This window comes from Ornithorhynchus anatinus, chromosome 1 (assembly GCF_004115215.2).
Source record: "Ornithorhynchus anatinus isolate Pmale09 chromosome 1, mOrnAna1.pri.v4, whole genome shotgun sequence".
Taxonomy (NCBI): Eukaryota; Metazoa; Chordata; class Mammalia; order Monotremata; family Ornithorhynchidae; genus Ornithorhynchus; species Ornithorhynchus anatinus.
In genome coordinates, this window is record NC_041728.1 from 61,991,653 (window position 1) to 62,008,855 (window position 17,203).

A 17,203-nucleotide genomic window follows, 5' to 3' on the forward strand; every position below is an offset into this window, starting at 1 on the left:
GCACAAAGTAAGCGCTTAACAAGTACCACCATTAGTATTATTATTCTAACACTAACCAGCAGCTCTGGATCAACTCCATAGCCTGCTTCCTCCATTCCTGTGCCCAAGCTGCAGAGCGCTGATGGCAGAAATCCAGTCACTTCTCTACTCCAGCCCAGCCCACACACTTTGCTCCTTTAGTTCCAGTTTACTCACTCTGCCCCAATCTCATCTACCTTGCCACCAATCCCTTTCCCATGTCCCTTCCCTAACCTGGATTCTGCCCCCTGTCCATATATGCCAGACCACCGCTCTTCCCACTTTCAAAGGATTATTAAGGTCACATCTCCCCCAAGAGGCCTTTCCTAATTAAGCCTTCTTTTCCCCGCCACCTCTCCCTCTGCATCAAGTTTGCATTTGGATCGGTCAACTTTGGGCATTTGATATTTGCCCCACTCTGAAACCCCACAGCACTTATGTGAATATCTTTATATATTATAAATTACATATATCAATATCTGCCTCCCCCTCTAAACTGTAAGTTCATTGTGGGCGGGGAATATGTCGCTAACTTCGTTGTACTATACTCTCCCCTAAGCACCTTAGTACAGTGCTCTGCACATAGTAAAGTGCTCAATAAATACCACTGATTGATTGATTCCAGCACCATACCCCTACTATATTCCAGAGAGGCTTGTGGTTCTTGGACGAACGTGTCCTAATCTGTCAATCCACTCCAGCCAAACCATGGTAAAAACACCATGTTAAGGTAGAACATGCATTTTCATGAAGGTTTTACTATAAACTAACAATATTTGGCAGGTGAAATATCTTTGGCTCCCTTAATTTTCCATCCTTTCATTTCTTTAAAAGGGTATACAGTCCAAGCAAATTATTGTTTAATAGATTGAGAGGTTGAACAACTAAGTTTACTAACAAACCATCAAATCTTGAAAAACCAAATTTTGATTTTCAAATTAACTTCACCATTTATGGATGTGATTATGGACGCTGGAGCCTTCACTTCTGATTTACTGATTACATCAATGAACAGTTAGCGTAGAACAGTTAGTGTGGTTTAGCAAATGAGAGTTTACATTTTCTTAAAATGAACAATCTTTACCTTGAGATTTCATAAAAGACACAGCCAGCACTCCACATGTCCATTTTGGAGCTATAGTACCCATCTGTGAGAAGGCACTCTGGGGCTCGGTACCAGCGGGTAGAGATATATTCTGTGTATGGTGGTCTGGAATAAACACTTCTACATGATCCAAAGTCCCCCAGTTTTAGGAGGTCTTTCTGTGAGAAAAAAAACAAAAAACAACAGCCACAAATGGGTAACAAGCCACAATAAAAATTAGGGTAACGAGAAGCCTTGGAAATTTCGGTACAAACAGAAAATAAGTAAAAATATGCATTTGCTTTTCCAGCTACTATTCTCTGACCACTTCGGGCATTTGCACTCAAGTCCATAACTTATGATTTAACACACACAATGGCTTTCTATTTGACAGGTTTACTATTCTGGATATCTTTTCTGTTCTACATTACTGCAAGTTAGGTCATCGAACCATCTTGTAGCTCTCAAAATGAACCAAAAGAAATAATATGTTCTTTTATGTCAAATTGCAATTAAGGAGTCCTTAATCACATTTTAAATAGCCCTCATGGGTTTCACTGGTATCATTTTATTGTATTACTTTAAAGGGTGCCAATTTTCAGGACATAGAATATCCCTGTACATGAGCACTGAGGGGTGGCTGTTGCAAATTACAATGGGAATGTATCAGATTTATAACATGATATATTTTGTGGCTTTCCTAGGCTTAGGACTTCTCTTTTGGGGCATTTCCTGTCTGGTAAAGAATTTGTTTTCACAAGATAAAGCTCAATTTCTATGGTTAGTGTGTTTGCTATAAGGAAGTCCGAAAGGGGCTGGAGAAACAGATAATAGATGTTAAACTTAAATTTAGCTTATTCATTCATTCGTTCATTCATTCAATTGTATTTATTAATAATAATGTTAATAATGTTGGTATTTGTTAAGCGCTCACTATGTGCAGAGCACTGTTCTAAGCACTGGGGGAGATACAGGGTAATCAGGTCGTCCCACGAGGCTCACAGTTAATCCCCATTTTACAGATGAGGGAACTGAGGCACAGAGAAGTGAAGTGACTTGCCCACAGTCACACAGCTGACAAGTGGCAGAGCCGGGAGTGGAACTCATGACCTCTGACTCCGAAGCCCAGGCTCTTTCCACTGAGCCACGCTGCTTCCCTATTGAGGGCTTACTGTGTGCAGACCAGTGCTCTAAGCGCTTGGGAGAGTACAATATAACAATAAACAGACATATTCCCTGCCCACAATGAGCTTACAGTCTAGAGAGGGAGAAAGACATTAATATAAATAAATTACAGATATGAACATAAGTTCTGTGGGGCTGGGGGAGATGAATAAAGGGAGCAAGTCAGGGCAACCCAGAATGGAGTGGGAGAAGAGGAAAGGAGGCCTCGTGGAGATGTGCCTTCAGTAAGGCTTTGAAGGTGGAGAGAGTAACTGTCTGTCAGAGTTGAGGAGGGAGGGATTTCCAAGACAGAGGCAGGATGTGGGTGAGGGGTGTGAAGACAGATGAGATCGACGTGTAGTGAGAAGGTTAGCATTAGAGGAGTGAAGCAAGCAGGGCGGGGTTGCAGTTGGAGAGTAGCTGAGGTAGAGGGAGCAAGATGATTGAGTGCTTTAAAGCCAATGGTGAGGAGTTTTTGCTTGATGTAGAGGTGGATGGATAACCACTTGAGCTTCTTGAGGATTGGGGAAACATGTCCTGAACATTTCCGTAGAAAAATGATCCAGGCAGCAGAATTTAGTATGGATTGGAGTGGGGAGAGACAGGAGGCTGGGAGGTCAACAAGGAGGCTGATGCAGTAATCAATGTGGGATAGGATAAGTGAATGCATTATCATAGTAACAGTTTGGATGGAGAGGAAAGAGTAGATTTTAGCTATGTTGTGATGGTAGAACTGACAGGATTTAGTGATAGATTAAATATGTGGGTTGAATGAGAGCGAGGAGTCAAGGATAACACCAAAGTTACAGGCTTGTGAGGCAGGAAGGTGTGCTGTCTACAGTAAGGGGGGAGGGCAGGGCTTGGGTGGGAAGATAAGGAGCTCTGTTTGGACATGTTAAGCTTGAGGTTTCAGGAGGACATCGAAGTAGAGCTGTCTTAAAGACAGGAGGAAATGTGAGACTGCAGAGAGGGAGAGAGATCAGGGCTGGAGATGTAGATTTGGGTATCATCCACATACAGGTGGTACTTGAAGCCACTGGAGGGAATGAGTTCTCCAAAGGAGTGGGTGTAGGCAGAGAATAGATGGGAACCAGGTTCAGATCTGAACACCCACAGTTGGGGATGGAAGACACAGGAGGAGCCCGTGAAAGAGATTGAAAATTAGTGGCCAGAGAGAATAAGAGAGAACCAGGAGAGGACAGTGTCAGTGTAACCGAGGCTGGACAATGTTTCCAGGAGAAGGGGTTGGTCGACAGTTTTGAAGGTAGCTGAGAAGTCAAGGAGGATTAGGATGGAGGTGAGGCCGTTGGATCTGGCAAGAAGGAGATCATCGGTGACCTCTGGGAGGGCAGATGCTGAGGAGTGAAAGGGCCGGAAACAGATTGGAGGGGGGTCAAGGAGAGAACTGGAGTAGAGGAAATTGAAACAGTGGGTACATACAACTTGCTCAAGGAGTTTGGAGAGGAATGGTAAGGGGCTGATGGGGTGATTGCTGGATGGAGCTGTGGGATCAAGGGAGGGTTTTTTTTTTTAGTATAGGAGAGACATGGGCATGTTTGAAAGCAGTGGGAAAGAAGCCATTTGGAGACAGAACAGTTAAAGATGGCTGTTAGGGAGGGGAGACAGGAGGGGTCAAGTGTTTTGATAAGGTGTGGAGGAATGGGGTCAGATGTGCAGGAGGAGGGGGTGGATTTTGAGAGAAGGCAAAAGATCTCCTCTAGAGATACTGCTGGGAAAGATGAGAGAGTTGAAGAAGGGGCAGGGGATATTTTGGGGAGATCACGCTGGATAGTGTCAATTTTCTTCATAAAGAAGGTGGCCAGGTCATTGGGGTCAAAGGTCATAGTTTCATTTGTTTTTAAAATACCTGTTAAAAATGGAACTTCTAACCCTGTACTAATATTTTTATAAATTTAATTTTTGAGTTTGACATCCCAGTCTCAACCTCTAATTTATATATTTTCCTACGCAAAGATCGAACATGCACTAGCACCTATAAGTTTATACATTCCCATAATTATTTATGTCTCAATAGCGGCTTAAGAAATTCTTTTTAAAATGTGGCTTTTAATGAGCTGAATTCTCCTACATGCAATATTAAAGGCAAATATGATAGTCCAGCAATAATTAAAAAAAAAATCAAAATTGGAATCTTGTATGTCATATACTTTATTTTCTATTTCAAGCAAATTATAAAAGATTTCTTACCTTTATTAATATGTTTTCTGGTTTTACATCTCTGTGAAATATTCCATTTCTGCACCAATATAAAAAAGGGATTAAAATCAATTGCTCCTAATGAGACTAAATTTTTCCTATTTACAAACAATGAGGTAAAAATCAGTGGGTTAAATTTATGGTATCGTACCTGTGCATATGATCAAGAGACTTACATAACTGGTACATATAATTCATGATTTTTTTTTCTGATAACGGATGTCTTCTCCCTGTGCAGTTTAAAGAATAGAAAAATAAGCTTTAAAATGTCATAAAAACCCGCTCTTGACCCCACTTCCCCCTCCAGTTATCGTCCTATCTCCCTACTACCCTTCCTTTCCAAAATCTTAGAACGAGTCGTCTACAATCGATGCCTAGAATTCCTTAACTCCCATTCTCTCCTAGACCCCCTCCGATCTCGGCTTCCGTCCCTCCACTCTACCGAGACTGCTCTCTCTAAAGGTCACCCCATGACCTCCTTCTTGCCAAATCCAATGGCTCCTACTTCCATTCTGATCCTCCTTGACCTTTCTGCTGCCTTTGACACTGTCGACCATCCCTCCTCCTCCATACCTTATCTCACCTTGGCTTCACGGACTCTGTCCTCTCCTGGTTCTCCTCTTACCTCTCTGGCCGATCATTCTCGGTCTCCTACGCTGGAGCCTCCTCCCCCTCCCATCCTTTAACTGTTGGAGTTCCTCAAGGGTCAGTTCTTGGCCCTCTTCTGTTCTCCATTTACACTCACTCCCTCGGTGAACTCATTCGCTCTCACGGCTTTGACTACCATCTCTACGCAGATGACACGCAGATCTACATCTCCGCCCCTGTCCTCTCCCCCTCCCTCAGGCTCGCATCTCCTCCCGCCTCCGGGACGTCTCCACCTGGATGTCGGCCCGCCACCTAAAACTCAACATGAGCAAGACTGAGCTCCTCATCTCCCTCCCAAGCCCGGTCCGCTCCCAGACTTCTCCATCACCGTGGATGGCACGACCATCCTTCCCGTCCCGCAGGCCCGCAATCTCGGTGTCATCCTTGACTCGTCCCTCTCGTTCCCCCCACACATCCTATCCGTTACCGAGACCTGCCGGTTTCACCTCTACAATATCGCCAAGATCCGCCCTTTCCTCTCCACCCAAACGGCTACCTTACTATTACGGGCTCTCGTTATATCCCGGCTAGACTACTGTGTCAGCCTTCTCTCTGACCTCCCTTCCTCCTCTCTCGCCCCGCTCCGGTCTATTCTTCACTCCGCTGCCCGGCTCATCTTCCTGCAGAAACGATCTGGGCATGTCACTCCCCTTCTTAAACAACTCCAGTGGTTGCCTATCGACCTCCGCTCCAAACAAAACTCCTCACTCTAGGCTTCAAGGCTCTCCATCACCTTGCCCCTTCCTACCTCTCCTCCCTTCTCTCTTTCCTACCGCCCACCCCGCACGCTCCGCTCCTCTGCCGCCCACCTCCTCGCCGTCCCTTCGGTCTCGCTATTCCCGCCGTCGACCCCTGGGTCACGTCCTCCCCGCGGTCCTGGAACGCCCTCCCTCCTCACTCCGCCAAACTGATTCTCTTTCCCTCTTCAAAACCTTACTTTAAAATCACTCCTCCAAGAGGCCTTCCCAGACTGAGCTCCTCTTCCCCCTCTACTCCCTCTGCCATCCCCCCTTTACCTCTCCGCAGCTAAAGCCTCATTTTCCCCTTTTCCCTTGCTCCTCCACCTCTCCCTTCCATCCCCACAGCACTGTACTCGTCGCTCAACTGTATATATTTTCGTTACCTCCTATTTATTTTGTTAATGAATTGTACAGTCGCCTTGATTCTATTTAGTTGCCATTGTTTTTACGAGATGTTTTCCCTTGACGCTGTTTAGTGCCATTGTTCTCGTCTGTCCGTCTCCCCCGATTAGATTGTAAGCCCGTCAAACGGCAGGGACTGTCTCTATCTGTTGCCGACTTGTTCATCCCAAGCGCTTAGTACAGTGCTCTGCACATAGTAAGCGCTCAATAAAATACTATTGAATGAATCCATGCCACCAGGAATACACCACACATTTTAACTTTTGACTTATGTCCCTGCTCCTTTCCCTTCATTCTGTAATAGTCATGCTCATTTTTACAAACTTAAAAGATGGATTTGCTTAGCCTGGTCAAATTTCCAATTATTTTAGCAGTTCAATTAAAACCTCCAGCCACTTTATAATTGACGACTACAGTGAGTTTTGATTGTCTTGAATCAACAGTGACAACTCAAAATACCTCAGAATCCCCTCTCCCTCCTCTCCGTACCTGACAGAATTGAGAAGATACAAATACTTATTATGAAAATTTTATGGTAGAAATATGCTAAATCCTGGACTAACAGGTTCTGTTGAATAAGAGTGGTGATAACCCAAGACCATGCTATTTGCATTGTTTCAAAAGGCAAAAATTACCCAACAAATGCACCAAAGTATCTTATCCCAAAAGGAAATGAAAATGATAACGAGACCACTGATTTATATTTTGCTTCTTCCTATTCCAAGGGTTAGGACAATACTTAAGTCTATTTGTCATGAAACTCAACTACAAATCATGTGGTGCTAACTGGCTTAACAACCTAAATTTCTAGTCTCTCCTTAAGAAGCTTCCAATTGCACATTCATTATTAATACAAAGAATTTCACTGCAAAAATTCTGCTGTTCAAAATCTTCCCTTATAGTGTGAAATGTATAAATTATTAATGTTTTATAGCTGTACAGGGACTAACCAGAGTTTCATCTCCCAATTTACTGGCTGCATGACCTTGATGGATATTTTCATTCTTTACTTCCTATTGCCTAAGAGAATTGCTACCTTATTTGAAAAATGGAAAGTGTAACATTTACAGTGTAAGCAAACTATAAATTGACAGTGTAAACTGTATTTTTTTATTGTAATGGTAATAAACTGGACTTTATTTTAACAAAACCCTGCAATTATTTTTCCAGAATTTATATTACAATTTAAAGATTAAAATAAGCAACTTCTGGCAACTTTTCCAGGCTGGCAGAATTCTGCTTTTATTTTTTTTAAATGAACATCTCAAAAGGTTGAAAAGGGTTTCCTAGTACATAAATATATTACTTACATCTCTCAAAGTCAACTACTCCTTCCAAATCTTCTTGATAAATGTCAACAAAAAATTTATTCTTCTTTATTCAGGACGCTGGTCCCCAGAAAATAAGCTGCTCTAACCTCAGCTAAACGTAGTCTCTAAAATCTTATGGTATTCTCCTGATTGAATAATTCATCTAGATTTTTTCAATGATACCTACTTCTAAAGGGGCAGAACACCTAGGTCAGTACTTGCAAAACCAAATCATGCCTCTCCAAATATAGCAGTGCAAGGTTTAGAATATTTATTTTCCAGAATGACTGGAGATTTTGAAAAGACAAAACAATATATAAAAGTCAATGAATAAAAACCCTAACTTTCTGCATTTCAATGCCATTGAGTCCAGCTATCTTAGACAGCATTTTCCTTTCCTCCCCATAAAAAAATACCATTACAAAATGGTATTTGTTAAGTATTTACTATGTGCAGGCACTGTACTAAGTACTTGGGGTAGACACAGGCTAATCAGATTGGGCACAGTCCATGTCCCACATGAGGCTCACAGTCTTAACCCCATTTTAACAGATGAGGGAACTGGGCACAGAGAAGTGACGTGATTTGCCCAAGGTCACACAGCAGACAAATGGTGAAGCTGGGATTAGAACCTAGTTAGTTTCTCTGACTCCCCAAGCCTGGCTCTTTTCATTACGCCATGCTACTTCCATCATGGTCACCACTAATTTCTGGAGCCTTAATAGCTGCTTTCTCCTACCACAATGCTCTCATTAAAAAGATTACCTTGAAATTTACTCAGAATATCAAACTAAACAAATATTCAGCGCCAGGCATGGGTAAGGTCACTAATTTGTTGCATTCAGCACATGAAATGAGTCTATCATTATGGTTAGCTTCCTAAGGGGCAACACTCTCACCATTATGCCACAAAATCTTAAAGCCAAAAATGTTCACAAGAGATGACAGTAATTGACATCACCTTGATTCTCATGCCTACTTCATGCTGGAAGGGCAGCTCAGGACCACAGATTTGGAACCACTCTACTGCAAAGGACTGAACGCGCCCAACTTTAAACTGTCACTTAAATCCACCAGAATAAATGATATTACAGCCCTTCTACTGTGCAATCATTTTTCAAATAATTTTTCATAATTCAACGGCTTCCTTCTAAAGTGGCTCCACATTAGCCTCTTAGAGGGCCGAGACCATGCTTTTGCCTCTTGATGTTCACCCTTCCTCAGAATCACAGCATTTATATATTTGTGGAATTTAAGTGCTTACTGTGGGTCTAACATTGTACTCCACACTGGGGTATATAAACGATAACTAGGTAGGACACAGTCTCTATCCACATGTTGGTTATAGTATTAGTAGGAGGAAGAACGGAACAGTGGAAGAAACTGAAGTACTTTTTTTTTGGTATGTATTAAGTACTTATTATAAGCCAGGCACCTCATACTAAAGCTCTGGGGTAGACAGAAGCTAATCAGGTTGGACACAGTCCATGACCCACATGGGGCTCACAGTCTTAATTCCCATTTTACAGATGAGGAAACTGAGGCACAGAGAAGGTAAGTGACTACTGCAAGGTCACACAGCACACAAGTAGAAAAGGGAGGAATATGTACATATATCTTTATAGTTCATCTCCCTCTCTGTAAATTATTTTTAGTATCTGTCTCCCCCTCTGGTATTCTGGAGAGATGTGTCATTGTGTCGCTATGGGTCAGAGATGACTCGACAGCCTTAAGACAAGACTGCCCCTCTAGACTGTAAACTCCTTTTGGGCAGGAAATATGTCTACCAACTCAACTGTATTATACTCTCCCAAAGACCTAGAACAGTGCTCAGCACACAGTAAGTGCTCAATAATTACCACTGATTGATCTTTTTTGAAAAATGATAATGGAATCATAATCAATCCATGGCTTTATTGTTAAGGACAGGGAATGTGTCTACCAACTCTGTTATATTGTACTCTCCCAAGCAGTTAGTACAGTGCTCTGAACACAGTAAGCACTCATAAATATGATTGATTCACTGCTTACTGTGTGCAGAGTACTGTAACAATAATAATGTTGATATTTGTTAAGCGCTTACTATCTGCAGAGCACTGTTCTAAGTGCTGGGGTAGACACAGGGGAATCAGGTTGTCCCACGTGGGGCTCACAGTCTTAATCCCCATTTTACAGATGAGGTAACTGAGGCACAGAGAAGTTAAGTGACTTGCCCACAGTCACACAGCTGAGAAGTGGCAGAGCTGGGATTCGAACCCATGACCTGACTCCCAAGCCCGTGCTCTTTCCACTGAGCCACACTACTGTACTAAGTGCTTGGGAGAAAACAATATAGTACATTTGGTAGACCTGTTTCCTGCCCCCAAGGAGCAGCATGGTCGGGTGGATAGAGCACGAGCCTGGGAATCAGAAGGATCTGGGTTCTAATCCCTGCTATGCCGGTTGCCTGCTGTGTGAACTCGGGCAAGTCAGTTCAGTTCTCTGTGCTTTCTCACCTCATCTGAAAAATGGGGATTAAGACTGTGAGCCCAATGTGGACATGGACTTGGTCAAACCTGATTAGCTTGTATCCACCCCATTGTTTAATACAGTGCCTGACATACAGTAAGCGCTTACCATAAAAAAAGGAGCTTACAGTCTAGAAGAGCTGACAAACAAAAACTACAGATAGTAACATTAAGTGCTGTGGGTCAAATTTCAAGTACTTAAGTCAAGTGCAGAGGTGACGCAGAAGGGAGACCAAGTAGGGGACATGAGGACTTAGGGAAGGTTTAGTGGAGGTGTGATTTCAATAAGGCTTTCAAGGTGGGGAGAGAAGTGATCTATATATATGAAGCAGGAGAGAGATGCAGCCCAAAGAGAGGATGTGGGCAAGGGGTCGGTGGTGAGGTAGATGAGATCAAGGTACAATGAGTAGGTGGCCGTTAGAGGAATGAAATGTGTGGGCTGAGCTGCAGGAGGAAATCAGCTAGGAAAGGTAGTTGGGGGGAGCCTACTGAGTGTTTTGAAGCTGATGGTAAGGAGTTTGTTTCATGTGGAGTAGCCAGTGAAAGTCCAGAAATCCTGTTCATCTTCCCATTCTAATAACTATTTATAAATACAATTTGCAGTGCCACTAGGTCTTTCATTCATTCATTCAATAGTATTTATTGAGCGCTTACGTGTGCAGAGTACTGTACTATGAGCTTGGGAGAGTACATAACAACAATAAACAGTCACATTCCCTGTCCACAATAAGCATGCAGTCTCGGCGGGGGGGGGGGAGGGGAGACAGACATCAATACAAATAAATAAAAGAAAGTTACAGATATGTACATAGGTGCTGTGGGGCTGGGAGGAAGAGCAAAGGGAGCAAGTCAGGGCGATACAGAAGGGAGTGGGAAATGAGGAAAAGTGGGGCTTAGTCTGTGAAGACCTCCTTGGAAGGAGATGTATTTTCAGTAAGGGGGGAGAGTAATTTTCTCTTGGATTTGAGGAGGGAGGGTGTCCCAGGATGTGAACATCCTGGGCAGGATGTGGACTAGGGGCGAGATAGGCAAGATGGAGACACAGTAAGAAGGTTAGCAATAGAGGGGCAAAGTGTGTGGGCTGGGTTGCAGAAGGAGAGGAGCGAGGCGAAGTAGAAGGGGGCAGGGTGGTGGAGTGTCTTAAAGCCAATGGTAAGGAGTTTTTGTCTGATGCAGAGGTGGATAATAATGATGGCATTTGTTAAGCGCTTACTATGTGCCAAGCACTGTTCTAAACTCTGGGGGAATACAAGATAATCAGGTAATCCCCATTTTACAGATGACATAACTGAGGCACAGAGAAGTGACGTGACTTGCCCAAAGTCACACAGCTGACAAGTGGCAGAGGCAGGATTAAAACCCATGACCTCTGACTCCCAAGCCTGGGCTTTTCCCATTGAGTCATGCTGCTTCTCTTATGGGCAACCAATAGAATTTTTTGAGGAGAGGGATGATATGTCCTGAACATTTTTGTAGAAAAAGGATCTGGGCAGCAGTCTGAAGTATGGACTGGAGTAGGGAGAGACAGGAGGTTGGGAGGTCAGCAAGGAGGCTGATGTAGGAATCCAGGCAGGAGAGGATGAGTGATTATATTAACGTGGTAGCAGTTTGAATGGAGAGGAAATGGTGGATTTTAGTGATGTGGTGAAGGTGGGAACAACAGGATTTAGTGCTGGATTGAATATGTGGGTTGAACGAAAGAGAGGAGTCAAGGATAAAACCCAGGTTACGGGCTTGTGAGACAGGAAGGATAGTGGTGCCATCTAAAGTGATGGGAAAGTCAGGGGGAGGACGGGGTTTGAGTGGGAAGATATGGAGCTCTGTTTTGGACATGTTAAATTTGAGGTGATGGGAGGACATCCTAGGAGAGATGTCTTGAAGACAGGAGGAGATGTGAGACTGAGTCCAGACTCATGATCCACCCAGCCTAGTTCTGCCTCCAACATAAATCCCAAAGGACCCTGGGAAGAACAGTGCAATGACTTCCCTTTTTTCTTTTTTTTTTTAAATAGTATTTGTTAAGCACTTACTTATGTGCCAGGTTCTGTACAAAACCCTGGAGTAGATACAAGCTAATCAAGTTAGACACAGTCCCTGTCCCACATGAGGCTCCTAATCTTAATCCCAATTTTATAGATGAGGAAACTGACGCCCAGAGAAGTAAAGTGACTACTTGTCCAAGCTTCACACAGCAGACAATTGGCGGAGCTGGGATCAGGACCTAGATCTTTCCGATTCCCAGGCCCATGTTCTACTGCTACTCGTGTTTCTCCTTCCCACTCAGCTTCAAAAATCCACTCACCTAGAAGATGCTGGTAAATTAATTTTGGGGAGAAGCCACACACTAGGGATTGTGATGGAGAACCCTCTGGGGAAACAGAGATAGCTCCAACCTTTTATCACTAGACAGGTTTGAGTGGAAAAGGAAAACATAGACAAATACTAAGTGACAAGGGCATTAAACACAAATGCATTATGCCTCTGCAATTGCCCTAGAAAGGGCTTAGGGGAATTCTTCTCTAGCAAATGAGTCAGACATTTCTGAATCCCCCATCAACTGCCCAAAAATAAACTTGTTAATGAAGAAACAATATATGTATTTCAATAAAAAGGTCAGGATTCTACAGCTTGGATATTTTAGAACTCAAAGAGACCTTGAAAGGTCATCAAGTGCTGCTCCGTGGCTCCAGGGAATAATTCCCATCAGCCTCTGCTCAGATGGCCTCACCAAGGAAATTATGCAAGGCATCAGCAACTACTCTTTCAGTTTTCTCTTCTAAATCCCGAGATATCCTCTTCTCTTACAGATGGCATTAATAAAGTACCACACTCTCAGCAGGTGACCAATAATTGGGTATAATGTGGATGACTCTTTCCCCAGATGCCAGATAACTCAGAGATGTGCCCTTTTCTTAACAATTTGATAGAGTTAAAAAATGATAAAAGAATCTCAACTAATAAAAACTGTTGCTGTATTTAATTCCCCTGCGTTAGTTTCTTGCTCTAACAGAGTTATATAGATCTCCAAAGGGGAAGGCGGAGTGAGTTTTCATTTTTAGTAGCCTGATAGAATGTGGTTAATTCCCCTGCCATACTGCCCTTGCAATAGCGAAATACAACACAAGAAGGAAAATACACAAAGAACAATTGAGAATTTGTTAGGTTCTGCAGTGAAGTGATAAGCAAAAAAGACTATCTTGTGTTAACATCAGAAGTAAATATCAGAAAACACACTAGGAGGATACAGTATTCTCCATAACTAAATACAGTATTCTCAAACAAAAACCCTCACCATTGGCTTTCAAGCAATCACCTTGCCTCCTCCTACCTCACCTCACTACTCTCCTAATTCTTCCCAGCCCGCACACTTCGCTCATCTAATGCTAACCTTCTCACTGTGCCTCGATCTCCTCTATCGCGCCACCATCCTCTTGCCCACATTCTGCCCCTTGCCTGGAAAGTCCCCCTCTCATATCTGCAAGACAATTACTCTCCCCCAGCTTCAAAGTCTTTTTGAAGGCACAACCTCCAAGAGGCCTTCCCTGCCTTAAGCCCTCCTTTTTTCTTCTCCCACTCCCTTCTGAATCACCCTGACTTGCTCTCTTTATCATCCCCCCTTCCAGCCCCAGAGCACTTATGTACATATTCATTTACTTATCCATATTAATGTCTGTCTCCCTCTCTAGACTGTAAGCTTGTTGTGGGTAGGGAATATGTCCACTGTTATACTGAACTCTCCCAAATGCTTAGCACAGTGTTTTGCACACAGTAAGCGCTCAGTAAGTATCACTGAATGAATAAGAAAATGAAGAATTAAGCCAAATTCTCAGTTTTCTGGAGGAGCAAGAAGTTGCTCAAAAACTGTCAAGTGGATACTCTTTCCGGTCTTCTGTTGCCAATTCATTCATTCATTCAATAGTATTTATTGAGCGCTTATTATGTGCAGAGTACTGCACTAAGCGCTTGGAATGAACAAATCGGCAACAGATAGAGACAGTCCCTGCCCACTGACGGGCTCACAGTCTAATTGGGGGAGACAGACAGAGGAAAAACAATAGCAATAAATAGAATCAAGGGGATGAACATCTCATTAAAACAATAGCAATAAATAGAATCAAGGTGATGTACATCTCATTAACAAAATAAATAGGGTAATAAAAAAATATATACAATTGAGCGGACGAACACAGTGCTGAGGGGAGGGGAAGGGAGAGGGAGAGGAGCAGAGGGAAAGGGGGGGAAAATGGGGCTTAGCTGAGGGGAGGTGAAGGGGGTGGAGGGGCAGCAGAGGGAGCAGAGGGAAAAGGGGAAGCTCAGTCTGGGAAGGCCTCTTGGAGGAGGTGAGCTCTAAGTAGGGCTTTGAAGAGGGGAAGAGAATTAGTTTGACGGAGGTGAGGAGGGAGGGCGTTCCAGGACCGCGGGAGGACGTGGCCCGGGGGTCGACGGCGGGATGGGCGAGACCGAGGGACGGCGAGGAGGTGGGTGGCAGAGGAGCGGAGCGTGTGGGGTGGGCAGTAGAAAGAGAGAAGGGAGGAGAGGTAGGAGCAGGCAAGGTGATGGAGAGCCTTGAAGCCTAGAGTGAGAAGTTTTTGTTTCGTGCAGATGTCAATACGCAACCACTGGAGGTTTTTAAGAAGGGGAGTGACATGCCCAGAGCGTTTCTGCAGGAAGATGAGCCGGGCAGCGTAATGAAGAATAGAGCGGAGCAGGGAGGGACAGGAAGAATGGAGATCAGAGAGAAGGCTGACACAATAATCCAGCCGGGATATCGTGAGAGCCCGTAGCAGTAAGATAGCTGTTTGGGTGGAGAGGAAAGGGCGGATCTTGGCGATATTATAAAGATGAGACCGGAAGGTGTTGGTGACGGATCGGCTGTGTGGGGTGAACGAGAGAGCCGAGTCAAAGATGACACCGAGGTTGCGGGCCTGAGAGATGGGAAGGATGGTCGTGCCATCCACGGTGATAGGGAAGTCAGGAAGAGGACAGGGTTTGGGAGGGAAGAAGAGGAGCTCAGTTTGGGACATGTTGATTTTTAGGTGGCGGGCAGACATCCAGGTGGAGACGTCCTGGAGGCAGGAGGAGATACGAGCCTGAAGGGAGGGGGAGAGGACAGGGCGGAGATGTAGATCTGTGTGTCATCTGCACAGAGATGATAGTTGAAGCCATGAGAGCAAATGAGTTCACCGAGGGAGTGAGTGTAGATGGAGAACAGAAGAGGACTGAGAACTGACCCTTGAGGAACCCCAACAGTTAGAGGATGGGAGGGGGAGGAGGAGCCCGCGAAGGAGACCGAGAATGAACGGCCAGAGAGATAAGAGGAGAACCAGGAGAGGACGGAATCCGTGAGGCCAAGGTGAGATAAGGTGTGGAGGAGAAGGGGATGGTCAACAGTGTCAAAGGCAGCTGAGAGGTCAAGGAGGATTAGGATAGAGTAGGAGCCACTGGATTTGGAAAGAAGGAGGTCATGGGTGACCTCTGAAAGAGCAGTCTCGGTAGAGTGGAGGGGACAGAGCACAGCCACAGTTGGTAATATGAAACAGTATAAATATTCTAATAACAAGACCACAAAGACTGATTAACCTTTAGAGTCACAAGTCTGAGAACCAGAAACAGAAAGCCTGAATTCTAGATTGCACTGCTTTATTTAATTAAAAGACGGACAAAGATGGGCTGTGGTTCACAACTACATTTTTCCAACTATATGTACACTCCTTCATAGTTAGGAGTAAGATGCTTTATTTTTAAGCTACCCTGAATGTCTATGCACACACCAACACATCAGAAATTTTATCCCATTATAAGGTAGATGGGGTCCTAATAAAAAAAATTAGCCTCATTTTGAGAGTCAGTACTGAATGTTCAGGGGTGAATATGAGACAAGGGTATTAAAAAAAATGCTAACAGTTAAGCCGAAGGGTAGCACAAACTGAATTTGGTGGTTGTTCACTTATTTGTGATGTATTACCCTGATATTTAATGGAAAATATTGATGCTTCCATGTATGCACAAATGCCAATAATTGATGACTATATAACCAAGGAATTACTGAAGAATGTAAACCACAGCTTCACGCACTACATTTTTATCACACTAGCACTCCAATTATTATATAATGATTATAGAAAAATAATTAAGCTTAAGCAAATGTTAAAAATTACAAAACTTCAGGGAGAATAACAAAGCAGTTTTAGAGTGGCTCAGTCTACATACCTCGTATTAGTTCATAAATATTCATGTCCATAAGTTCACATATTAGTGCAAGAGAACCAGTTTTTCTGTCACTGAAGAAAAAAGGATTTTTTTTTGCTTTTTATTGTTTTCTCCTCAGAGAACATACTTATCTTCATTTCTAAAAAAGTTTTGTAAACATAAGGCACTCCTATGCATCAGAAAAAGGAGACAAAGCTTAATCATTAGCAGGGAGGGTTTCAATTTAAACCCGTATTTATGAAAAGAAAAAAATTAATTGGATTCATTTGTAAATATCAGCTTAATTTGAAATACCTAAGCAATGATCTTCTTTCAACACATCTAGGTAGCTAATGAAGTGCTTCTTGCAAATATGAAATGAACTAAGAACTGAGAGGTATGCAGGGGATGTGCTAAAAGGTAAAGAAAGCCAAGAGATTTGAATTGAATGCATTTCTGAAACCCCTTGCTTTCTTTCTGACTTAAAAAAAACAAAACGGAACTGAAGTAAAGGAAAGATAAATGAAAGTTTTAACTGTGGTTTAAATCCCAGAACATTAAATTATCTTTAAAAGTGGGATTTCTTAAGTGTTTCCTATGTGCCAAGCACGGTGAAAAGGTTACACTATAACCGGGTCAGAAGCATATGACAAATGTGAGGGTAACATTCAAGCCTAAAACTCTGGCTAAGAATCACTGATGCATGTGGCTTCTCCAGAATGTCCCTCAAACTTAGAAACGTGCAGAGTGACATAACCGGGCCACCACCTCCAACTCCTTCTGAGACGCTGGCTTAAAATTACTTCCAGGGCCTCAGACTGGTACTTAGAAATAGCAGATTGGGTAAATACAGAAAATGATCATTCAAGGTTGGGAATCAAACCAGTCCCAGGCTTTCAGGAGCAAGTAATTCCAAGCCTGAAA

General features: G+C 43.3%; 1 protein-coding gene across 5 annotated transcripts in view; it reads right to left on the minus strand.

Annotated features, from left to right (window-relative positions):
- MOK (MOK protein kinase) overlaps nt 1–17,203 on the minus strand; it is a 53,078-nt gene that overhangs the window by 15,151 nt on the left and 20,724 nt on the right. For 4 of the 5 annotated variants that reach the window (XM_029065159.2, XM_029065150.2, XM_029065174.2 and 1 more), the window contains exons 4-7: nt 16,301–16,371; nt 4,635–4,713; nt 4,475–4,523; nt 1,103–1,281 (exon numbers count right to left, since the gene is read on the minus strand). In XM_029065159.2, coding sequence (XP_028920992.1) covers nt 1,103–1,281; nt 4,475–4,523; nt 4,635–4,713; nt 16,301–16,371 — 378 coding nt within the window. Of the gene's footprint in view, nt 1–1,102; nt 1,282–4,474; nt 4,524–4,634; nt 4,714–16,300; nt 16,470–17,203 lie in introns of all 5 variants that reach the window. The other variant, XM_029065168.2, reaches the window with a different exon arrangement.